Source organism: Folsomia candida, unplaced genomic scaffold (genome assembly GCF_002217175.1).
Source record: "Folsomia candida strain VU population unplaced genomic scaffold, ASM221717v1 Fcan01_Sc014, whole genome shotgun sequence".
NCBI lineage: Eukaryota > Metazoa > Arthropoda > Collembola > Entomobryomorpha > Isotomidae > Folsomia > Folsomia candida.
This window is the reverse complement of record NW_019091206.1, coordinates 3,035,616-3,056,031: the sequence shown is the minus strand read 5'-3', so window position 1 is coordinate 3,056,031 and position 20,416 is coordinate 3,035,616. Positions and strand designations below refer to the sequence as shown.

The 20,416-nt window shown below is 38.6% G+C and overlaps 5 protein-coding genes and 1 long non-coding RNA gene across 6 annotated transcripts; 3 read left to right on the top strand and 3 right to left on the bottom strand.

Annotated features, from left to right (window-relative positions):
* The first annotated feature begins 2,582 nt into the window (after positions 1-2,582).
* On the top strand, positions 2,583-4,208 carry LOC118437635. Its single transcript, XM_035856816.1, has 2 exons — positions 2,583-2,756; positions 3,836-4,208. Exons 1-2 carry the CDS (start codon positions 2,584-2,586, stop codon positions 4,200-4,202), a joined length of 540 nt encoding a protein of 179 aa, XP_035712709.1. The 5' UTR covers position 2,583; the 3' UTR covers positions 4,203-4,208.
* Positions 4,209-4,936: 728 nt separating this feature from the next.
* LOC110855830 lies at positions 4,937-6,454 on the bottom strand. The gene is made up of 3 exons (XM_022104224.2): positions 6,184-6,454; positions 5,182-5,327; positions 4,937-5,096 (listed from the first exon to the last, which is right to left on the bottom strand). The coding sequence occupies exons 1-3, from the start codon at positions 6,429-6,431 to the stop codon at positions 4,996-4,998; spliced, it is 495 nt and encodes a 164-aa protein (XP_021959916.1). The 5' UTR covers positions 6,432-6,454; the 3' UTR covers positions 4,937-4,995.
* Positions 6,455-7,546: 1,092 nt separating this feature from the next.
* Positions 7,547-9,524, bottom strand: LOC118437581. Its single transcript, XM_035856736.1, has 3 exons — positions 9,309-9,524; positions 8,709-8,844; positions 7,547-8,042 (listed from the first exon to the last, which is right to left on the bottom strand). Exons 1-3 carry the CDS (start codon positions 9,516-9,518, stop codon positions 7,594-7,596), a joined length of 795 nt encoding a protein of 264 aa, XP_035712629.1. The 5' UTR covers positions 9,519-9,524; the 3' UTR covers positions 7,547-7,593.
* A 535-nt stretch (positions 9,525-10,059) lies between these two features.
* On the bottom strand, positions 10,060-12,196 carry LOC118437624. The gene is made up of 3 exons (XM_035856798.1): positions 11,870-12,196; positions 11,103-11,309; positions 10,060-10,404 (listed from the first exon to the last, which is right to left on the bottom strand). The coding sequence occupies exons 1-3, from the start codon at positions 12,194-12,196 to the stop codon at positions 10,060-10,062; spliced, it is 879 nt and encodes a 292-aa protein (XP_035712691.1).
* A 426-nt stretch (positions 12,197-12,622) lies between these two features.
* LOC118437623 lies at positions 12,623-14,111 on the top strand. Its single transcript, XM_035856797.1, has 4 exons — positions 12,623-12,846; positions 13,261-13,528; positions 13,620-13,626; positions 13,939-14,111. Exons 1-4 carry the CDS (start codon positions 12,623-12,625, stop codon positions 14,109-14,111), a joined length of 672 nt encoding a protein of 223 aa, XP_035712690.1.
* A 5,024-nt stretch (positions 14,112-19,135) lies between these two features.
* LOC110855960 lies at positions 19,136-20,380 on the top strand. The gene is made up of 3 exons (XR_002548531.2): positions 19,136-19,300; positions 19,466-19,670; positions 20,047-20,380. It is a non-coding gene; the product is annotated as an uncharacterized LOC110855960 (long non-coding RNA).
* Positions 20,381-20,416: the final 36 nt, after the last annotated feature.

The window sequence follows — 20,416 nt, the reverse complement described above, 5'->3', positions numbered from 1 at the left end:
TTTGCGCCTCCATTGTAAGTGGAAATATAAATTGAATATCTGTATTTCGGATGTAACCACTTGGGAGAAATAAGGGCGAGGAAAGTGGTTTCATGCATACCTGTTCAAAAATTTAGTATTCATTCAAAATTCAGTTATCCCGATTTCTGACTGAAGATTTTCATTCACATTCAGTCATTTTCTTACAAACTCATTTCATTTCACTTCATCTGACTTCATTTCTTACTTCCCCATGTATTAAGCCAAGGGTTAAAAATGAAATGAGTGTGAAATCCTTTCATTCACAGTCATTCATCTGAAATGACGGAATCCTTCAGTCATTTTCATTCAAATGATAGGAAATTCATTTTCATTCCCTGTCATTCACTATAATAATCAGTCACATGAATGAAAGTGACCAGGTATGCCTTGCACTGCAAGAAATATAGCAAACCCGCAAGAAACGAAACACTGCTAAATTCACATTAAATAATTTTGATCGCATCTATTTTTAGAGTTGATCTTATTCTGGGACTCGTTCGAATGGCCGATCGCAGGTCTCCCAGATTTGGACGAGTTGGGCGTCTGCCTCCCAAACCTGGTCGTGCTCAAGGCACGCCTCCGAGGAAAATGGGACCGAGCCGAACCACTCTTTCCGAACCTGCGGGAAACGTACATTTGGACTGTGAGCGATACCACGATGCTCTCGTTTTTGCGGAGCTCGCCAAAAATTGAAATCCTCAATTTCAGCTGTTTAGATCTACTCGGGTAAATATTTACAAACATGCTTTCATGCGAGGTGCAAAAAAAACTGCAAGAAATATGCGATATGGACACATGCAGATAGCTGAGAAAAAAACAGTTTCTTGTCGTTATTTCTTGCAAGTATTAATAGTTACGTTTGCATGCCCGAAACATTGATCATGAATTTGCAAACTTTACTTGCTAATTTATAACAGTGTTTTGTTTCTTGTGGGTTTGTCACATTTCTTGCACTGCAAATCAAGCGATGCAAGAAACTGCAAGAAACATGCACCATCTTGACACATGCCGTATTTATTGCGGGGGGGGGGACCTAGTTTCTTGCGCCGTGCATTTCATGCATGATGCAGACCAAAATTGCTCAAAAGCACGACATTCTTGCCTTTATTTCTTGCAAGCAGTGTTACGTTTCTTGCGGGTTTGCTACATTTCTTGCACGGCAGAGCAAACCATGCAAAAAATGCGAGGTGCATGCAAGAAACTGCAACAAACATGCGCCATCCATACACCCACGCGCAGTATGAAAATACCGCGTCTGGACGCAGCTTCTCGCTCGTTGCGTTTCTTGCAGTTCTGCAAAAAACACTTTCTTGCACCTTATTCCTCCCACCTGAAAACACTAGCCATCAATTTAACCCATTAAAAAAATCCTCCTTTTTTTCCTCCAGAACGCACGAGGAACAGCTGACCGACGCCACTTTGGCTCAAGCACTTTCCGCAAATCCAACTCTTCTCACAACCCTGGTCGAAGTTTGTATCTCTCCAGGCCGCGATTTACACCCTTGTTCGGCACGTTTCCTGCTTCAGAGGGCGCCAAAGTTGAAGCGGTTAGGCGACATTGAATCGTGGCGCGTGACGCTGGCCGAAATGAAACAGCTGGGCGAAGAGATGGACAAAGCGAATTCGAAATGCATCCTAACCGTATTGTCCTTTCCGCCCAAGGAGAAGCATCAGTACCTCTTTTGATGTATGATTTTATCGCCAAAATCGGAACACTTTAATCATCATTTCTCCGCCGTGGAAATATATTAAAAAATTCTGGCCGAAAAATTTGTACCGAAGGTCGTTCCCAATTTTTTAAGAAATGCACACTCCAGATTTTGACACTTTGTATTGGAACTTATCGAAACCGGCTGAAAAAAACTCGACGCCATTACATCAATCAACTCACTGACGGCAAATGTGTCGCCCAATTCTTAGAGCCGCGACTTAATAAAATAGAAATCTTGATCTGACCATAAATTTTGTGCTGGAAATTTCATCATTTTATTTATTTGCTAATCATATTTCAGCTAAATAATAAATAATTTCAGTATTTTCTCCTCTTGGGATGCAAATAACTCGGCCAAACGTGCCCATTGGGAGATTGTATCTTTTGCAAATTTCATCCTACTCAAATTTATGATCGATTGACAACGTATGCTCTCTGATTTTGACGAAATTAGTGTAAATCATTCACAAATTTAATTAGGGTAAAATTGGCAAAAGACACAATCTCCCAATGGGCACGTTTCGCATCCTAAGAGGAGAAAACGCGTCATAAAGTTGACAAATTTTACACTTTCCAAATTTACTGTGCGTTTTCTCCTCTTCGGATGTAAACTTCTAAGCCAAATGTGGTCATTGGGAGATCGTGTCTTTCGCAAATTTCATGCTAATCAAATTTATGATCGATTGACATTAATTTCGCCAAAATCAGAGAGCATTCGCTGGGAGACCTGTGGTATTCCGTCAAACTTGCCAAATGCTCCTTGACAACTCCCCCTAAAAAAATTGGCTTATCAACAAACCTGATATCACTCGTACGATTTATTATTTGAACTAAAAACCACACCCTTCAACATGGCCACTTCAACACCTTCGAGAGCTTGGGACGCGTCCTTTTTCTGGCAGTGGTTCTGTCTCAGCCTCATCGAAACCATCGTGTGGACCTTCACGCTCAAAGTCATGACCATTTTGGAGCAGTGGCTCTCCCTCGACGTGTACAAAACGCTGCAAGCCTTCCTCAATTCATGGTACGCTCATTAATTATCTAACTTAATGATTCATCACTAACTTGGTCAAAATCAGCACATTTTTAATCATTTCTCGCCTCCAGGAACTTATTTTAAAACTCTGGATAACAAATTTCTGGATCAGGTTGTTCCCAATTTTTTGAAAAGGTGCAATCTTTAGATTTTGACCCTTTTTGAAGGAGGAGATCTCAAGTTTAAGAAGCCTTCAGAAAAATTGGAACTCGTCGAAACTGGCCTAAAAAATTCAACGCCATTCCATCAATCAACTCACTGACGGGAAATTTGTCGTTCAGAATTTTAAAATAAGTTCCCAGAGCGGAGAAATGACTAAAAATGTGGAGATTTGGACGATTGTTTTAAAATTCTGGACGAAAAATTTGTATTCAGTGAGTTGATTAATGGAATGGCGTTGAGTTTTTTAGGCCAGTTCCAAAAAATCCAAATGAAGCTTAAAGTTTCCTTAAAGTTTTCAGAAATCACCCATTATTCTGAAACAATTTTTAAAATCATAGTAAATTGTGGGATTTTAAAGCCAGTTACGAGAATAAACTTTTCTTTAACCAGATTAATTTTGGGTCGGAAACAATCGACAAAAATATGTTGTTTTTTTCAAATCATATTTCAGAAATTTTTAAAAACTTAATAATCTAATGTTGGCTCGTCACCAAATCGTTAAAATTACTTAAAATCAACACATTTTTAATCTTTTCTCGTTTCTGGGAATTTATTTTAAGATTCTGGGCGACAAATTTGTCCTCAGTGAGTTGATTGATGGAAAAGCGTTGAGTTTTTTGAGCCAGTTTCGACGAGTTCCAATTTTTCTGAAGGCTTCTTAACCTTGAGATCTCCTCCTTCAAAAAGTGTCAAAATCTGGAGTGCATATTTCTGAAAAATTGACAGCTCCTTCTGCTCTACAAACTTTTTCTTCAGAATTTTAAAATAAGTTCCCAGAGCCGAGAAATGATTAAAAACGTACTGATTTTCTCAATTTTGGTGATCCATCAACCAATCCTACGCTAATTAATTAATCAACTAAAACCCTCCCATTTCACCCCCAAAATTCTCCTTATCTTCCTCAGGCTTATCTGTTTCTTAACCTGCGCGATCTTCCACCTCATCGGAATTTTATCCATCGACGACCTCATTCCCGATCGGAATGACGACTTTGCCAAATTTTTGGAACAGGTTTTCAAATTCTATTCGAACAAGGATCAAACTCAGATTCCGACCGAACCAATTTGGCGAATCCTACTCGTCTCCTTCTATTTCGCCATGATCGCGTCCTGGTTTTATTTGGCGGTCATTGCGGGGACACGGATCGTGCTGGGTTTCATCGCCGGGGGGACAGAGGAGGAAAACAACAAGTTTTACAACCTCCTCACCGGCGTCATGATCCTCGTCGCGGGCAAAAATTTCTTGTATATGACGCTAAACGTGATTCAGTAGATCAATTTAAATCCATACGACGAGAATGTGATTAAAATGAAATTATGCAAATAAATGGTGGTAACAAGCACGTTCTAAACTATTGTTGGATTTTTTAAATTTTCTGTCAAGATTTGCAGTGTTTCTTATACATGACGCTCAACGTACTTCAGTAGCGTCATAACTTGTCCTTTTTAAAACTACAGAACGTGAAAATGTCTAATTATGTAAATAAAATGAAATTATGCAAATATATAAATCACATTTTTAGCAGGATGAAAGCTTTAAACTATTTCTTCCGATTGAGATCTTCAATTCAAGCGTATGCTCTCCGATTTTGGGCAAATTACTGTCCATCGATGGCAAATTTAATTAGGATAAAATTTGCGAAAGATACGATCTCCGAATGGGCACCTTTGGCGCAGATGTTTGCATCAGAAGAGGAGAAAACGCTCTAAAAAGTTGACAAATTTTACACTTTCCAAATTTACTACTCGCTTTTCCCAGTCGGATGCAAATATCTGGAGATATTTGCGATTGATAAGGCAAGTTACGATAAGGTAAATTAAGATATTTTTAACGGATAATTTAAGATAATCTAAAGGCCAGGCCCATTAATATACCCACCCAGGATAAAGTTATATGTAAATATGTATGTAAATAGTAAATAGCAGAGGCAATAATTAATTTCTTAAATTAGCAAAGTTTTCTGTTCTCAATTTATTAATACAGTTTTTTTAATTTCTCCAAAAATTTTGAATTTTTTTCATACTTTCATAAGTTCAAATTAGATTTCAAATTATTATTTCTTCTCTCAACACTGTGGGAGCGACTGGTAATTGAAGACCGTGGAAGTTCGTGGAAAGTTTCCCTTGGACGGATGTGCCCACGCCATGTATCGCGGCCCATATTTCACTAAAATAAAATAAAATTTTGAGCAGAATTAGAATTTTGGGAAAATTTGTTATCTTTTTTATAAAATTATGAAAATCAATTAAACCTCCGAGATAGGGCGGCCATTCACACCGAGTTTTCGGATAGCAGATCGGAGCTTTGTTGCACCCACAGGAAATATCACTCGCGGCGATGCGTTGGTCCTCATTGTACCGACGCCAATCCCGATTGATTCCGTATTGCGTGGGGTCACTAAATTTACATAAAAATCATGCAGAAATTTACTATCGATCTAAGGTTAGCTAGAAATTTGCAAATTTTGCAGAAATCTGTTGGGGAGCAAGTAAATTTTAAAAATCATACAAAAATTATCGTGCTAAAATTTACCATATAAGGTTAACAAGAAATTTGCAGAGAAACTGTTGTGGAGCAAGTCAACTTTACAAATCATACAAAAATTTGCCAATATGTTAAACAAGTTAGCAAAATTAGCATCTGAGGAACTGTTGAGGGGCCACTAAATAAATAGAAATTATGCAAATATCGGCAAATTTACGCAAGAAACTACTAAAATTAACAAAATTTCTTGTGTGGTAGCTAAATACATAAACAATTTCGCAAAAATGCACCAATTTTAGTGCAAAATTCGCAAAATTAGCGGATAAATTGTTGTAGCGTGGCGTCACTAAATAAATACAAACTTTACAAAGAATTCATCAATTTAGGGAAAAAATTACTTTAAAAAATCTCAAAAATGCATCAATTTTGGTACGAAATTTGCAAAAATAGTAGAGAAATTGTTGTGGCTTCACTAAATAAATGATTACAAATCGTGCAAAAATTTGCCAATTCACATAAGAAATTACTAAAATTAGCATAAAGCCTTGCACGGTCACTAAATAAATAGGACATAATCTTGTAAAAATGTACCAATTTTGGCCAAAAGATAGGAAAATTATTGCTCAAAACTGTGCAAAAATCATACAAAAAATTAGCAAAAATTCTTGCACGGTCACTAAATAAATACGGCAGAATGTTCCAATTGTGGCAAAATTATTGCCCAAAAGTGTGCAAAAATCGTGCAAAAAATTAGCATATATAACTCTACCATTTATCCTTCTCTGGCAACTCCCAGACGCACGGAATCGTGGGTCCGATCAGGCTGCGGACCTTGTGACACTTGAAGCTCCAGTCGTCCGGTCCTGGACACGCTTGACATCCGATGTTGCTCGGCGTGACGAGCTGATCCACAAAATTTCGCCATTCCGCTTGGACGACGCGGTTTTTGAACCAGGGCTGGTCCTCGTACGCGCGGAGGAGACCGATGTCACAGTTCTTGTTCCAGTACGATTTCATGTCGTCCACACAGTTCCGCGGCAGGTTGCAGACCACGCGACACTTTTTGGGAAAAAATGGCGAAATTTTATGGCAAAATTTCTACTCGGAATTTTATGGTGGCCAAATTTTATGTCAGTATATTTATCGAAATTTTATGATGGAGTTTTACATGGGTCGGAATTTTATGTCGGGGTGTTGAATCGAAATTTTATGCTGTTCAAATTTTAGGTCGGAATTTTATGTCGGAATTTTATAATCTGCAATTTCATGTCCAAATTTTATGTCAGGATTTTTACGATGTCCCAATTTGTCCAAATTTTAGTCGAATTTTCTATCGATTGAAATTTCAAGGTCTGTGTCCAAATTTTATGCCAGAATTTTATACTCTCAAAATTTTGTCGGAATTTTTGTTGTAGGAATTTTATGATGTCAAAATTTTGTCTGAATTTTATAATGTCCTAATTTTGTCCCGAATTATACCTCCAATTCAAAAAATGCTTACTTTTCCATACGATTTTCCGCACGTGAGTCCTGCCCGATTCGACTTTTTACCCCCGCAGGACGCGTCCCCAAGGGGCGACGGGCCGCTGAGCATATTCGGATTGTACAGCTTTCGGACATCATCCACCCGGACGGAGTACGGCGAACGGCGACAATTTTTACACGACATGACGAAAACACGGAAATTTTATTCCAAGAAATAAAATAGGTCACGAAAAATCGACACAATTTGATATTTCGCCATCGTTATTTATTTCGCCACGGGTTTGTTTATTATCTCCGAGACGACAAAGTTCCACTCATTTATAATCTTGTCAAATATGTAAATGATGTCAGGTCACGTGGCGTTAAAATTTTAATTTACACCATTTTCATGAATTTCATCATCCTAATTAAATTTACTCATTGTTAAGTCGAATAAATGGCGTTAATGGCGTGGCGTAAATTGTCGTTACGAAAATAGCGTCGTCGCGTAAATGAATGCGCTTATCCATACATTTTGTTATTCAATAATCCCCAATTTTTTACAGATTAATTCACCATTTTTCACATCATTTTACTTAAATTTACTTGTCATTAAGTCGAATAATTAAATACTTGGAGTAAATGGCGTCACGTGATGGATATGCGCTTATCTACCTTTTATTCCTCGATATCCACCAATTTTACATATATTTTTTTACATATCATCATTAATACTATGAAACCACGTGGAAGCCTGATCCGTCTGCGCCGTCGTGTTTGTCGTCGTACTCGCCCGCGTCGGCGTGGTCGTTGTCGTCACCCCGGTCGATGCTCCGGCCGGGGGTCGAATTACCATGTTGGGCGCAATATTCATGATCGACATGGTTTCCAGGAGGCCATGATTGGACGCCTTCCGATTAACCGTGCCGACGGGCATGAGTCTGTGCACGGCGAGCAGCTTGGTCCGGATGTTCGCCATGGTGGTCGAGGGGATGGAGGGCGTTGGCGACCCCGTCGATGTCCCTGACCCGCCCGCCGCCGCGATGGGGCCGGATCCTCCGTCGGTATGTGGTGGTGGGTGTGGGTGCGGATGCGGGTTCCACAGGCCGGGGGATACTATCCGCATTTCGGGAGGGACGTCGGTCTCGTCGCGGTAGGATAAGTCTGAAATTTGTATAAAATTATAGTGTTTTGGTTTTTGCAGGTTTGCAAAATTTCCTGCGCTGGGAAGCAAGAATGCAAGAAATACGCGCCATATGAGGTAAAAATTTCCTGCGCTGGGAAGCAAGAATGCAAGAAATACGCGCCATATGAGGTAAAAATTTCCTGCGCTGCGAAGTAAGAACGCAAGAAATGCGAGGTGCCAGAAAGTGGGAGAAATATGCGTCATCTAGCGACGCGCCGTATGAGGTATTGCAGCGGGGTGTCGTTTCTTGCAGGTCAAACCTGTTCGCTTACATTCATTTGAATGATGATGATAGTGAATGATGGTGAATGAAATGAAGTTCCTGTCATTTGACTGAATAATTCCGTCATTTCAAATGAATGACTTGAATGAACGGATTTTTCACTCTTTTCATTTTTCACCCTATGCTTAATACATGGGGTGAAGTATGAAATGAAGTCGGATCAAGTGAAATGAAATGTAATGAATTTGAAACAAAATGACTGAATGTGAATGAAAATCTTCACTCAGAAACCCGGATGACTAAACTTTGAATGAAAAAATAATAATTTGACCAGGTATGCTACCACTTTCTTTCCATTATTTCTTGCAACTGGTTACTTGTACCTGAAACATTTGCGGCGCAAATAAAATTTATGCATTACCGGAAATTGCGTAAACTGCGCCGGGTTTGTAGAGGAGGCTGTCGTGAAGATTGCTGTGGGGAAAGAGCACTTTCGACGCGTAGGATCCCATCCACATGATTATCCAGCAACACCCTGCCCCACCAAAGATTAAGATCTGCAATAAAAATACATCTTAACGTATGTACGACTCATCGCCAAACTGGTTAAAATCAGCACATTTTTAAACATTTCTCAGCTCTGGGAACTTATTTTAAAATTCTGGACGACAAATTTGTAGTAGGTGATTGATTGAATGGCTGTCAGTTTTTTTCAGCTAGTCCCAATTTCTAATTCAAAAAGTGCTAAAATCCGGAGTGGATGTATATTTCTAAAAAATGTGTTCCACAAACTTGGTCGGAATTTTAAAATACGTAAATTCCCGGAGGCGAGAAACGATTGAAAATGTGCTGATTGTGACCACTTTGGCGACGAGTTATCGAGTCCTTGTAATACAATTTTCTAAAATCATCAAACAAACTATTCCTCTGCCAATTAATTAAATAAGTAAAAAAAAAATTAATTGTAAGTGTAACTGATTATGAGTAAGTAAATAATTGATTAATTAACTATTTATTTTACAATTGCCAGAATCTTGTAGAAATCCATGGGGCAAATCTTGAGCTTTTCAAAATCTTTTAAAGTGTACTCCTTCCGAGCTCCGGGGATGGCAATTTTCTCGGCTAGCTTGACGTGGCGACAAGGGTCTTGAAAATTCATGGCGACGTAGCGCCCGTACACGCACAGCTTCACGATGTCCAACAACCTCTGCAACTCTGCAGCGTCCTCCATCGAATCTAAAACCTGACAAAAATTGTGCATAAATAAATGATTTATTTCATAAGTGGTGACAACCCCCCAAAAAATTATGGTTTTTAGTCCCATCCAAACAGAAGTTTCCGATTTTGTAAAACCACAGGATTTGGGTTAAATCAAAAATCGAAATCGGGAGCCGGACATGAATTTAAAAAGTCGTCCATGAAAATCAACATTTTTGTAGAATTTCCGGTTTTATGAAAATTTACACTTTCATGGAATTTACCGTATTACGGAATTTACCACTTTACGAAATTTATGGTTTTATGAAAATTTACGTTTTTACGGAACAGTTTTCAGATTTACTACGGAATTGCGGAATTTAAGGTTTTAGAGAACCTACAGTTTTACGGAATTTACGGTTTTATGAAAATTTCCGGTTTTATAGAATTTCCGGTTTTACGAAAATTCACAGTTTTCCGGAATTTACCGAATTTTCGATTTTACATAGTCTCCAATTTTATCAAAATTTCAAAAATTAACCCCAACTACTTTAAAATCCTCCCATTTTACCCCCCTAAATTGTACCCACCTGACAATTATTCGTGACCACGGGCCAATCCGGATTAACCTTTTTGTAATGATGCGGCCTGTGGTGTGGCACCATTCCTCCCGCCGAAACGTTCACGTCCTCAATCTGCGTCCTGATGTGGACAAACCCGTCGGGAATGAAGACGATCGTGGACATGGTCAAAATCACTCCCGCCACGAACAGCACCACGCCCAGAACGCCAAACCCGATGAAGGCCGCGATCAAACGCTTCCTCCACTCGGAGACGCTGCACGCCACGAAAATGACCAGCTGCACGGCGGCGTAGAGAAAAACGGCCAGGATGAGGACGATCACACCCGTTTCGAGGGACTGGTCACGATCAGAAATGGTCAAAAATACTTGGTCAAAATTCATAATTTACCGTATTTTAAGCTCGGTTCTTCCCAGGGTTTGCATTTCAAGGGTGTTACCATACCTGTTCATTCATGTGACTTATTATAACAGAGACTGATAGTGAATGAAAATGAATTTCCTATGATTTGAATGAAAATGACTGAAAGATTCCGTCATTTCAGATGAATGACTGTGAATGAAAGGATTTCTCACTCACTTCATTTCTCACCCTATGCTTCATACACGGGGCGAAGTAGGAAATGAAGTCCGATGAAGTGAAATGAATTGAATTTGAACGAAAATGACTGAATGTGAATGAAAATCTTCAGTCTGAAATCGGGATGACTGAACGTTGAATGAAAACTAAATTTTTGAAAACGTATGGCTGTTACACCCAAAAAATGTCTACCTGGAGAAGGCAACAGTCGTTCGAAAGTACAGGATTTCTGAAGAAATTTACCTTGTATTGCATTCAAAATACACTTTATTTTCAAAAAATCGAGAAAACAATGTATTTTGACCCCGATAAAAAGACAATTTCTTCACAAAACCCGTATTTTCGACTAACTGTTGCCTTCTCCACACAGATTTTCGTCTTTTTGTGGGTCTAACACCCCCGGAAATGCAAACCCTAGGAAGAACAGAGCTCGAAATATTTGTAGTTTGACAAATACCTGGTCACGATGCAAGTACTTCTTCAAATTCGTGTAATTCGCCGCGGCTGGAAAAACTTGGGCCACATGGCGAAGTTTTTTACCCGCAAAGATTACATCCTTTGATGAAACGGATGGGAAGGCTCGTTTCTCAGAGAGGATCCCGTTCCACGCCAGGTCGTCGAGGAACGCGAACAATTCCAGAGTTGCGGAGGCTCCACATAAAATCTAAACATGTCGATAATTAGTTAATTGATTAAGTAAACGGCAAAAAAAATTTTGTGACAGTATTTCGAGCTTTAAGAGATTGGAGTTCCAGCCATGGGTAAAACCAGTTCTTGCTACACACATTACATGCACTGCAAATGCGAGGTGCAAGAAAGTGCCAGAAATATGCGTCATCTAGCCACGCGCCGTATGAAGTGTTTATAGCGGCCGGGCGCAGTTTCATGCGCCTCGAATTTCTTACAGACTTTCTTGAAGCTATTTCTTCCAAGTGGTTACGCAAGAAATACAAGAAATGCGACGTGCAAGAACCTGGGAGAAAATGCGAGAAATATGCGCTACCTAGTCACGCGCCGTATGAACTACAGCGGCCGAGCGCAGTTTCTTCCTTTACCTGAATTTCTTGGAGGTTAAAACATTTACCTGCAAAAAAAACACTTTCCGCCCGTTATTTCTCCCAAATGGAAATCCAATCCCTTACAAGACCGGAACTCAAAATACTCTAAATATTTTGACCACCTCTTTTACATAATTATTTACATAATTTAAATCTATTCACTCACGATAACCACAATCATCAGCAGGATCAGCATCACATGATAAATCCACCTTGAACAGGCCACCGTTTCCTTATTCCCTTCGTGGTTGTCCAAGAACGCCACCGATTTTTGTGAGTGGACGCCTCGCTCGAGAAACGTGGCGGCCGTGTTGGACAACTTGTCCGCTTCGCGCGCCTGGTCTTGCGGCCCCTTCGATTGCGCGAAAGGTAACCCGAGCGTGGAGCGGCGTCGACCCACCCGGCGACCACTGCCCGCCGAAGAAACCGAAGCGATTGACCGATTCGGCTCGGGGACGAAGGACACAGACGGTTCTTTAGAGGGAGGATTCATAATTTAATTCTTATTTTTTTTCGGAAATTTATTTCACGCCGGGAACATTTTCGCCATGCACAGATTTTGGCACGGATAAAACGGGAACGAAAAGCATGATAATCACGAGACTGACATGGATTTATTTGCCAATTGTCTGCCTTTCGGGTATGATTTCTTTCTTTTACTCCTTGGGAACTTGCGCCAATGTTGTAATTTTTTGACTGTGGCGCAAGTTACCAAGGTTCATTTTTGAAAAAAAAACTTTCATAATTCTGAAAACATTTTGCTGAAAAAAGACGTCGCGAAAAAAAAAAACGTTTTCGCCAGGTTATTTATTTCCCGATTTTTTACGGAAAATAATAAATTACACTCGAGCACCAACTCGTTTTTTGAGTCCATTTTCGAAATCTTACTCAATTTCTACCCCATTTCAAACTACGGAAAATGTCGCGAACTCCAAATTTGAGCCGCACCACGACCACCACCACGTTGTCGGACAGTAGTCTGTCAAGGAGATCAAGTGGTTCATTCTCTCGGGCGTCGGCGTCGGCGGCGTCGGTGTCTTCAGTGTCCTCTACTTCCTTCACGACCTTATTCGCCCGTGACGAAGAAGAAGACCAAGAAATCGGTGACGATACCTTAAGTGAAGAGTCGCTAGATTCGGAAAGGTATGCATGAGAGGTCAATTCACGTACAACAAAATCTTGTCCCTGGCAGAATGGTGATTGAACAATTATTGACCAATTCGATCACAAATTTAATTAGTATAAAATTTCCAAAAAACACGAACTCCCAAGAGCACGTTTGGTAGAAAAATTTGCATCCGAAGAGTAGAAACCGTGCAGTAGAAAAGTGTAAAATTTCTGAAGTATACTGGTCGTTTTTTCCTCTTGGGATGCAAATATCTCTGCGAAACGTGCCCATTGGGAGATCGTGGCTTTTGCAAATTTCATCCTAATTAAATTTGCGATCGATTGACATTAGTTTGCTCAAATAAACCCCTCCCTCCTAAAATATCTATGTCCCCAAATGTCCCCACGGCTTCCACTAATTGAATCAATCTTGTTAATCTTAATAAATAGTGAGGGGTCGCTGGAGTCCTTCACTGAAGGGTCGCTCGAAAACCCAATCCGAGGTTCAAGCCAAGAATCGCTGCCATGCTCGAGTCAAGGATCGCTTCCTTCTTCCAGCCAAGACTCGCTCGACGGCCCGATATCTCCCACCGTCAGTAAAACCATGATCCGTGCCGCGATCGATAAGGTGGCCGCGAAGCGATTGACGGAAAGAGGCGTCCCCCGCGCGTGCTACACGCCCAAATGGATTTCCAACAAGACGGAACGCAACACGCAGGTACACAAGTACTTAAACCCGTCTTGTAAATTAACTGATTCGTACATATTAACACGCAAATAAAATTGTAATAATGAAACCTTTTTTCAAGCTATTCCGTGATTTTGTAGCGATTTATGTCAAAAAATCAAGCCAAAAATTAGGAATCATGTGACGCTCGTCTTTCCGTTGAATGTCCCTTTTGAAGAAAAATATTTGGGACAAAGTCCAATTTTCGAGTTACTTTTCCACCACGGGGCGAAAACCAAGCTGGACACGTGACCAATATTTTTCGGCACATTTAACGGAAATATGTAGGAGTGTCACGTGGTTCATAATTTTTGGCTTGATTTTTTTACATAAACCGCTACAAAGTCACGGTGTAGCTTGAAAAAAAGGTTCCATTGTAAATCAAATTAAATCAAAATTAGGATATCGACGGCCGGATGGCGTTGTGGGGGTCACCCTGCAAACCGAAGACGAAGGACTGGATGAAATTCCAACGAGACGAGTATTTACGGGAGCAAAGGAAGTACGAAAAGTCGGAGGATGCCCTTATGGATCTATTTTTCGAACCTTGGAAGCCCAAAGTGGTTCAGCATAGATTCAATTTTGGATGTGAGCGAATTTCATACATATTTTTCTTAGATCTTGAGTTTAATGTTTGACTCTAAGTCAAAGTCGTGACATTTTTAATCGTTACTCCGCTTTGGAAATTTATTTTAAAATTCTGGACGATAAATTTCCAGTCAGTAAGTTGATTAATGGAATGGCAGCGAGTTTTTTGAGCCAGTTTCGACGAGTTCCAATTTTTCTGAAGGCTTCTTAAACTTGAGATCTCCTCCGCCAAAAAGGGTCAAAACAGTACCGTACCAACCGTGGTATGGTGGTACCAAATACCAGGCCCGGGGCCCGCAAGGGCCCGGGCCAGGTCACTAGCTTTTCACTAGATATAATGGACTTTTTTGGGTATTGACGATTTTACAAAAAATATTCCACGCAAATAAATTTTCTTACATCTAACATGAAACTGCTAGATTTATTTGTTTTTCATGTGTAATTATGCTTGTATGAATTTAGAGCAAACATACTGTGTCACCTTTAATTTTAATAGTTTGACTTTCGAATTTCAAATAATATGAAAAATCCTGATTTTAGCTGAAACGCAATTTAGAAATTCAGTTAAAAGGGAAATTAGCACACTTAAAGAAAACCTAAAAGTGTGGATCGACTTATTTCTGTGCTTGAGGAATTTTAAAATTTACGGGGTAAAAATCGGAGAGGATCACATCACGCCTACGAATGTTTCGTTACAATTTTGAAATATGTAAATTACCTGACACCAAAATTTGTCAAAAGTTGCCATATTGCTATTATATTTTGTGGGATTTTGGGAAATTGTAAAGTGTTGGTACATTCTTAATTTGTTGGAACCGAAAATGCGAACTTCAAAAATTCAATGTGAAAAAAGCAAAGATGCTTTTTGGAAACTCAAATGTGCCTCGCTAGGGGACAAATTTAACGAAACCCAGTGATAAAAGTGGATATGAACTTAGGACCATTAACTTACAATGCGATGACACCATCGGTCTCTCTCCGTTTTTGACGAAACCTCGATAGTTATGCAACCTTAGACATATAATAGAATACGTGTTTCAGGATTTTTCATAATGCTCAGCTTAAAGGAAATTATAACGGAATCCGTGAGCGAGAACTTCCATTTTGACCGTGACATTTTCTTGCGAGGGAGAAAAATAAAGATTCTCGCTTACGAATACCATCATACATAATTTCGTTTAAGCTTAAAATGCGTGGGCATAGATTGGTTTCCTCCAATTTTGACCCGACCAATTTAGATTGCATACACAAGGAAATAAGAGGACGTAGTTTTGTGCATACCCCGTTACTGCCTGTGAGAAAATTTTTGAAGTCATTTTGAGCCAAATTTGGATTTTTCAAAGTTATGTAAATTTTTAAATTTGGGCCCTATTGCAAAAATGAAAGAACATTTTTTGCAAAGCATGACATTGAGTTTAAGGAAATTCTCAATTTCAAAAACTTTAAATTTTTTCGAATTTTCTGATCTGGAGCATATTTTCATACAAATTTCGAACGTTAAAAGTTCTTCGAAAAACAGTTCTTATAATTTTATGGAAGTAATTTTGAGCAAACACGTTCTTTGATTTTTAAAATAGCGTTAAAAATTCAAAATTAACAGCTTTCTCAAAAATCCTGATTTGGCTGAAAATGTATTAAAAACTTGTCACAACCGAAAAACGAACATACCGGAAAACGAAAATTACGGGTTCAGTTATTTTAGTGTGTGAGCAACTTATTTAAAATTGGTTAGATCAAAATCCAAAGAAATCAATTCAGGTCCACGCATTTTAACTTTAAACGGAACTATGATAGAGTTCGTCAGCGGTAAAAATACTGGAAATTCTCGCTCATGGATTCCGTCATAATTGAGTTTAAGCTGAGCATTATAGAAATGCTGAAACACGTGTTTAATTATGTGTCTCAGGTTGTGTAATTATTGTGGTTTCGTCAAAATCGGAGAGACCGCTGGCGTCATCGCATTGTGAGTCAGACTATAAGCTAACTGCTTCAGGCCCAAATGTTTACGATTGTATATTTTTTTCTTACCGCTTGGTTCAATTTTAAAAGCTATTTTCAGCTAAAACGTTGACTTTTCAAAATACTGTATGTTTTTGAATGTGTACCTTTCAAGAAATCAAGAATACGTGTTCTAAGCATTAAATAGAATTGAGTTTTCGGACCGGCATTATCGCCAATTCCAAATGAGTCTTTGAATTTTTTAAACTTTTAAAACGGATAGAAAAGTAATCAATCGAAAAGGGTTTGGGAAACGTTGCGAAGTAAGCGAAAAGTATCATATTCGCATATTTATGCAACTTATACGTATATAATTTTCTCCGTCCCGGCGATATTTTAAAAAATATGGCTGAGTTAAAAGCGCAAGTAAGTAAATTGTCACTATCTATTTTCCCACGGAACTGGGAAAATAGTGTACTCTTAATACTCGTAGAATATTATCTACTTCGTTCCAGAATATTCTGTATTCTGGAACCAAAACGATTACATAATATCGAATATATTGAAATTATGAAAGGGCCCGGCACCGAAGCTCATACCAGGCCTGACAATTTCACGGTACGGCTCTGGGTCAAAATCTGGAGTGTATATTAAAAAAATAGGAAACTATCTGCTCTATAAATTTGTCATGAAAAATTTTAATATAAATTCCTGCGAACTTCTGTGAAATATCTGTACTTTTACCTATTTGGTGCACTAAACCTGAGTTATCTTTAATAATCTTTATTTTCACTATTTCCTAAATCGACTTTAAACTTAGTCATCCACATCGTCAAAACCAGGACATTTTTAATCATTTCTCGCCTCTGGGAACTTATTTTAAAATTCTGGACGACAAATTTGCCGTCGGTGAGTTGATTAATGGAATGGCGATGAGTTTGTTGAGCCAGTTTCGATGAGCTCCAATTTTTCTGAAGGCTTCTTAAACTTGAGATCTCCTCCTTCAAAAATTGGCAAAATCTAGAGTGTGTATATTTCTGAAGAATTGGCAACAACCTGAATTCGCCAAATCTTTCAAAATCTTCAGATTTTTAATCGTTTTTCAGGTCTGAGAATTTTTGTTAAAGAATGAGAATTTATTCTAAAATTCTGGACGATAAATTTGTAAAATAGGTCGTTCCCAATTTATCAGAAATATACACTCCAGATTTTGACAGTTTTTTTAGGAGTTTTTTTAGGAGAGCCTTCAGAAAAATTTGAACTCAAAACTATAGTAGCTGAAAAAACTCACCATCATTCTATCAACCACATTTTGGAACATTTTTCGCCTCAGGGAATTTATTTTAAAATTTTTATACCATGCACCTTAACATGTTTTCTTTAGAGCTTTTACTTAAGTAAAATTTTAATAACTGACAATGGAGGTCTCCCAACGTGTGCTCACAGATTTGGACCAAACTGGTGTCAATCGATCACAAATATGATTAGTATGAAATTTGCAAATGGAACTATCTGCCAATGCGCAGGTTTGGCGGAGATATTTGCATAAAAAGAGGAGAAAACGCACCAAAAGGTTGGCAGATTTTTCATTTTCCAAATTTCCTGCGCATTTTTTCTGCTTTTAAATGCAAATATCTCTGCCAAACCTGCACATTGGGAGATAGTTCTATTTGCAAATTTCATACTAATTATATTTGTGATCGATTCACGCTAGTTTGGTCCAGATCTGTGAGCATACGTTGGGAGACCTCCATTGTTGGATAATTCCATATTTAAACCTGCAGACATGACTGAACCCGAACAACGCTACCTGTTCCCCTACATGTTTGAGAAGGACGCTCCCCCCACCCCCGACCCGCTCGAGGACCCCACCCTCAAACCCGAACTGAAATGGTTCATCAACAAAATGAACCAGATGAGCCACCTCGACTACGAACTTTGGATAAGAGAGATTCGCGATAAGAACGCCAAGTGCAAGGAGTGGCTGGAAAAGGGCGGGCGTGGCGTCGTCGCCGATCTCCTGGCGACGGACAAGGACGTGCGCCTCCACCCGGAAAAGAACTTGAAGAACAAGCCACCCCCTCCCCCAGCGTATATTCGGCGGAGGTTCAACAACTGGATTAAACACGTGCCCATTGCGCCGCTCTATTAATAGATTACAGATCTGTACTAATGTATGAATTTGCATATGAAATTGGTTATTATATGTGTGTCGTAAATCTGAGCCTGTGCTAATTTGAATAATAAGATAAATGCAGCAAGTATGTAAAAATAAAATAAAAATTACGGGACATAATTTCCTAAATAAAATCATGAAAAAAACAGTTCATTGTCAAATTCGTAATATAATATGGATCATGGATTTTGCATGAAAATTTGCATCAAACTTTGCATTAGAAACTAAAACGATTGAAATTTTGCGGCATATTAATTCGTCCATCGTGTACTTGCAAAATTGCAAGTTGATTCGAATTTGCAAATTATTTGTAAAATTGCATGTAAGAACAAGCCACCCTCTCCCCCGGCCTACATTCGGCGGAGGTTCAACAACTGGATTAAACACGTGCCCACTGCACCGCTCTATTAATAGACCAATTATTTGCATATGTATTTATGTACATATTAATTGATAATTGATACTAATTTATTATGTGTGTATCAAATCTAAGCCTCTTCTAATTCAAATAAACCAAATGCAACAAATCAAAATAAAATCAAAATTACGGAACATAATTTAATTTTCTAAAATTTTTGAATATCAAGTCCTTATACCGTAAATCATATCAATTACAATATAATTTTCCAAAAAAATCATGACTCAATGTCAAATTTTCAAATTCTGAACAAATGGTGCATGGAATTTTGCATGAAACTTTGCATGAAAACTAGAAAACTAAAACCGTTGGAACTGGGAGTTTGATGTTAATTAATTAATTAATAGCCTCCATTAATCAGTAAGATACGCCAAAGTTCATGGTTATCGTCAATTTGCAAAAATTGCAAATTTTTTTGCAATTATAATATGCAAAACTACATGTAAGTAAATAGTGCTTGCGATTTACGGGGTGTCTTGAGTTGCGCGAGGTTCAGTGTGCAGCCGATAAAATTGGCGATCACATTTCGCAACTTTTTGCATCACTTCTTCTACCTGGAATATTCATTCTCGCAGAAAATTATAATTGAGCAATCACAATTACTAATTTACAATTTGTCAACCGGAAATCTAATTTGATCAAGGTTTGTCGTCCGATATTTTTTTTGATAATAAAATTGATTTTATTGCTATTGCAATTTTATGGGAAACTTAATGCTTTTTTGCAAAGAAGATAATCAATAACTATTAAGTTTTTACACGTTACAATTGTAATATTTACGATTTTGTTTACTGTTTTACTTGCACAGTTTTAACCTGTTCCGAAGCCGAAGAAGTCTCCAAGATGCCGGAAATGACGAAATGCGAAGGGGCCGTGAATAAGGAACAAAAACCCTGCTCTGATAAGTCCAAGTGCACAAAAGCTGACTCTGCCACACCCCCAGCTCCCACCGAACAGAAGAAATTAAAGCCTTGTTGTGCTTGTCCAGAGACGAAAAAACCTCGCGATCAGTGGTACGTACGACACAAATTAAATTTAATCAAACCAAGTCGTCAGATTTTGAGCAAATTAATGTCAATCGATCACAAATTTAATTAGGATGAAATTTGCAAAAGACACGACCTCCCAAGGGGCACGTTTCGCAGAGATATTTGCATCCGAAGAGGAGAAAACGCACGCTAAAGTCGACAAAGTTTTACACTTTCCAAATTCACTGCACATTTTCTCCTCTTCGGATGCAAATATCTCGGCCAAACGTGCCCCTTGGGAGGTCGTGTCTTTTGCAAATTTCATATTAATTAAATATCGATACTAATTTACTCAAAATCGGATCGCATTTATCCATTGCAAGTCTGAAAACTTCAGTTTTTTTATTTTCTAAATTTCCAGCATCGTGGAACATGGGGAAGAAAACTGTACCGAACTGATTGAAGCACATAAACAATGCATGAGAAAAATGGGATTCAACATCTAAAATCCAGCTACGATAAGATGGAACTAGTAAAAAAAATTGTATTACATAATTCAGTCGTCCTCTAGTCAGGGCCACTCCGATAAGGACGACATGATAAGCATTTAATTGATAACCCAACACTTCTTGTGCCGTCAATCTGTCTTTACTTAAAAGAAACAGCGGATCTCTCCACATCAGAAATGTGACTAATTCGTTAAATATTAATTGTTGAAGAGATGATTTAACTGAATAAATCACAATTCTACACAATTTTCGATCTTGAGTGTTATGCAAATTTTATTTTTC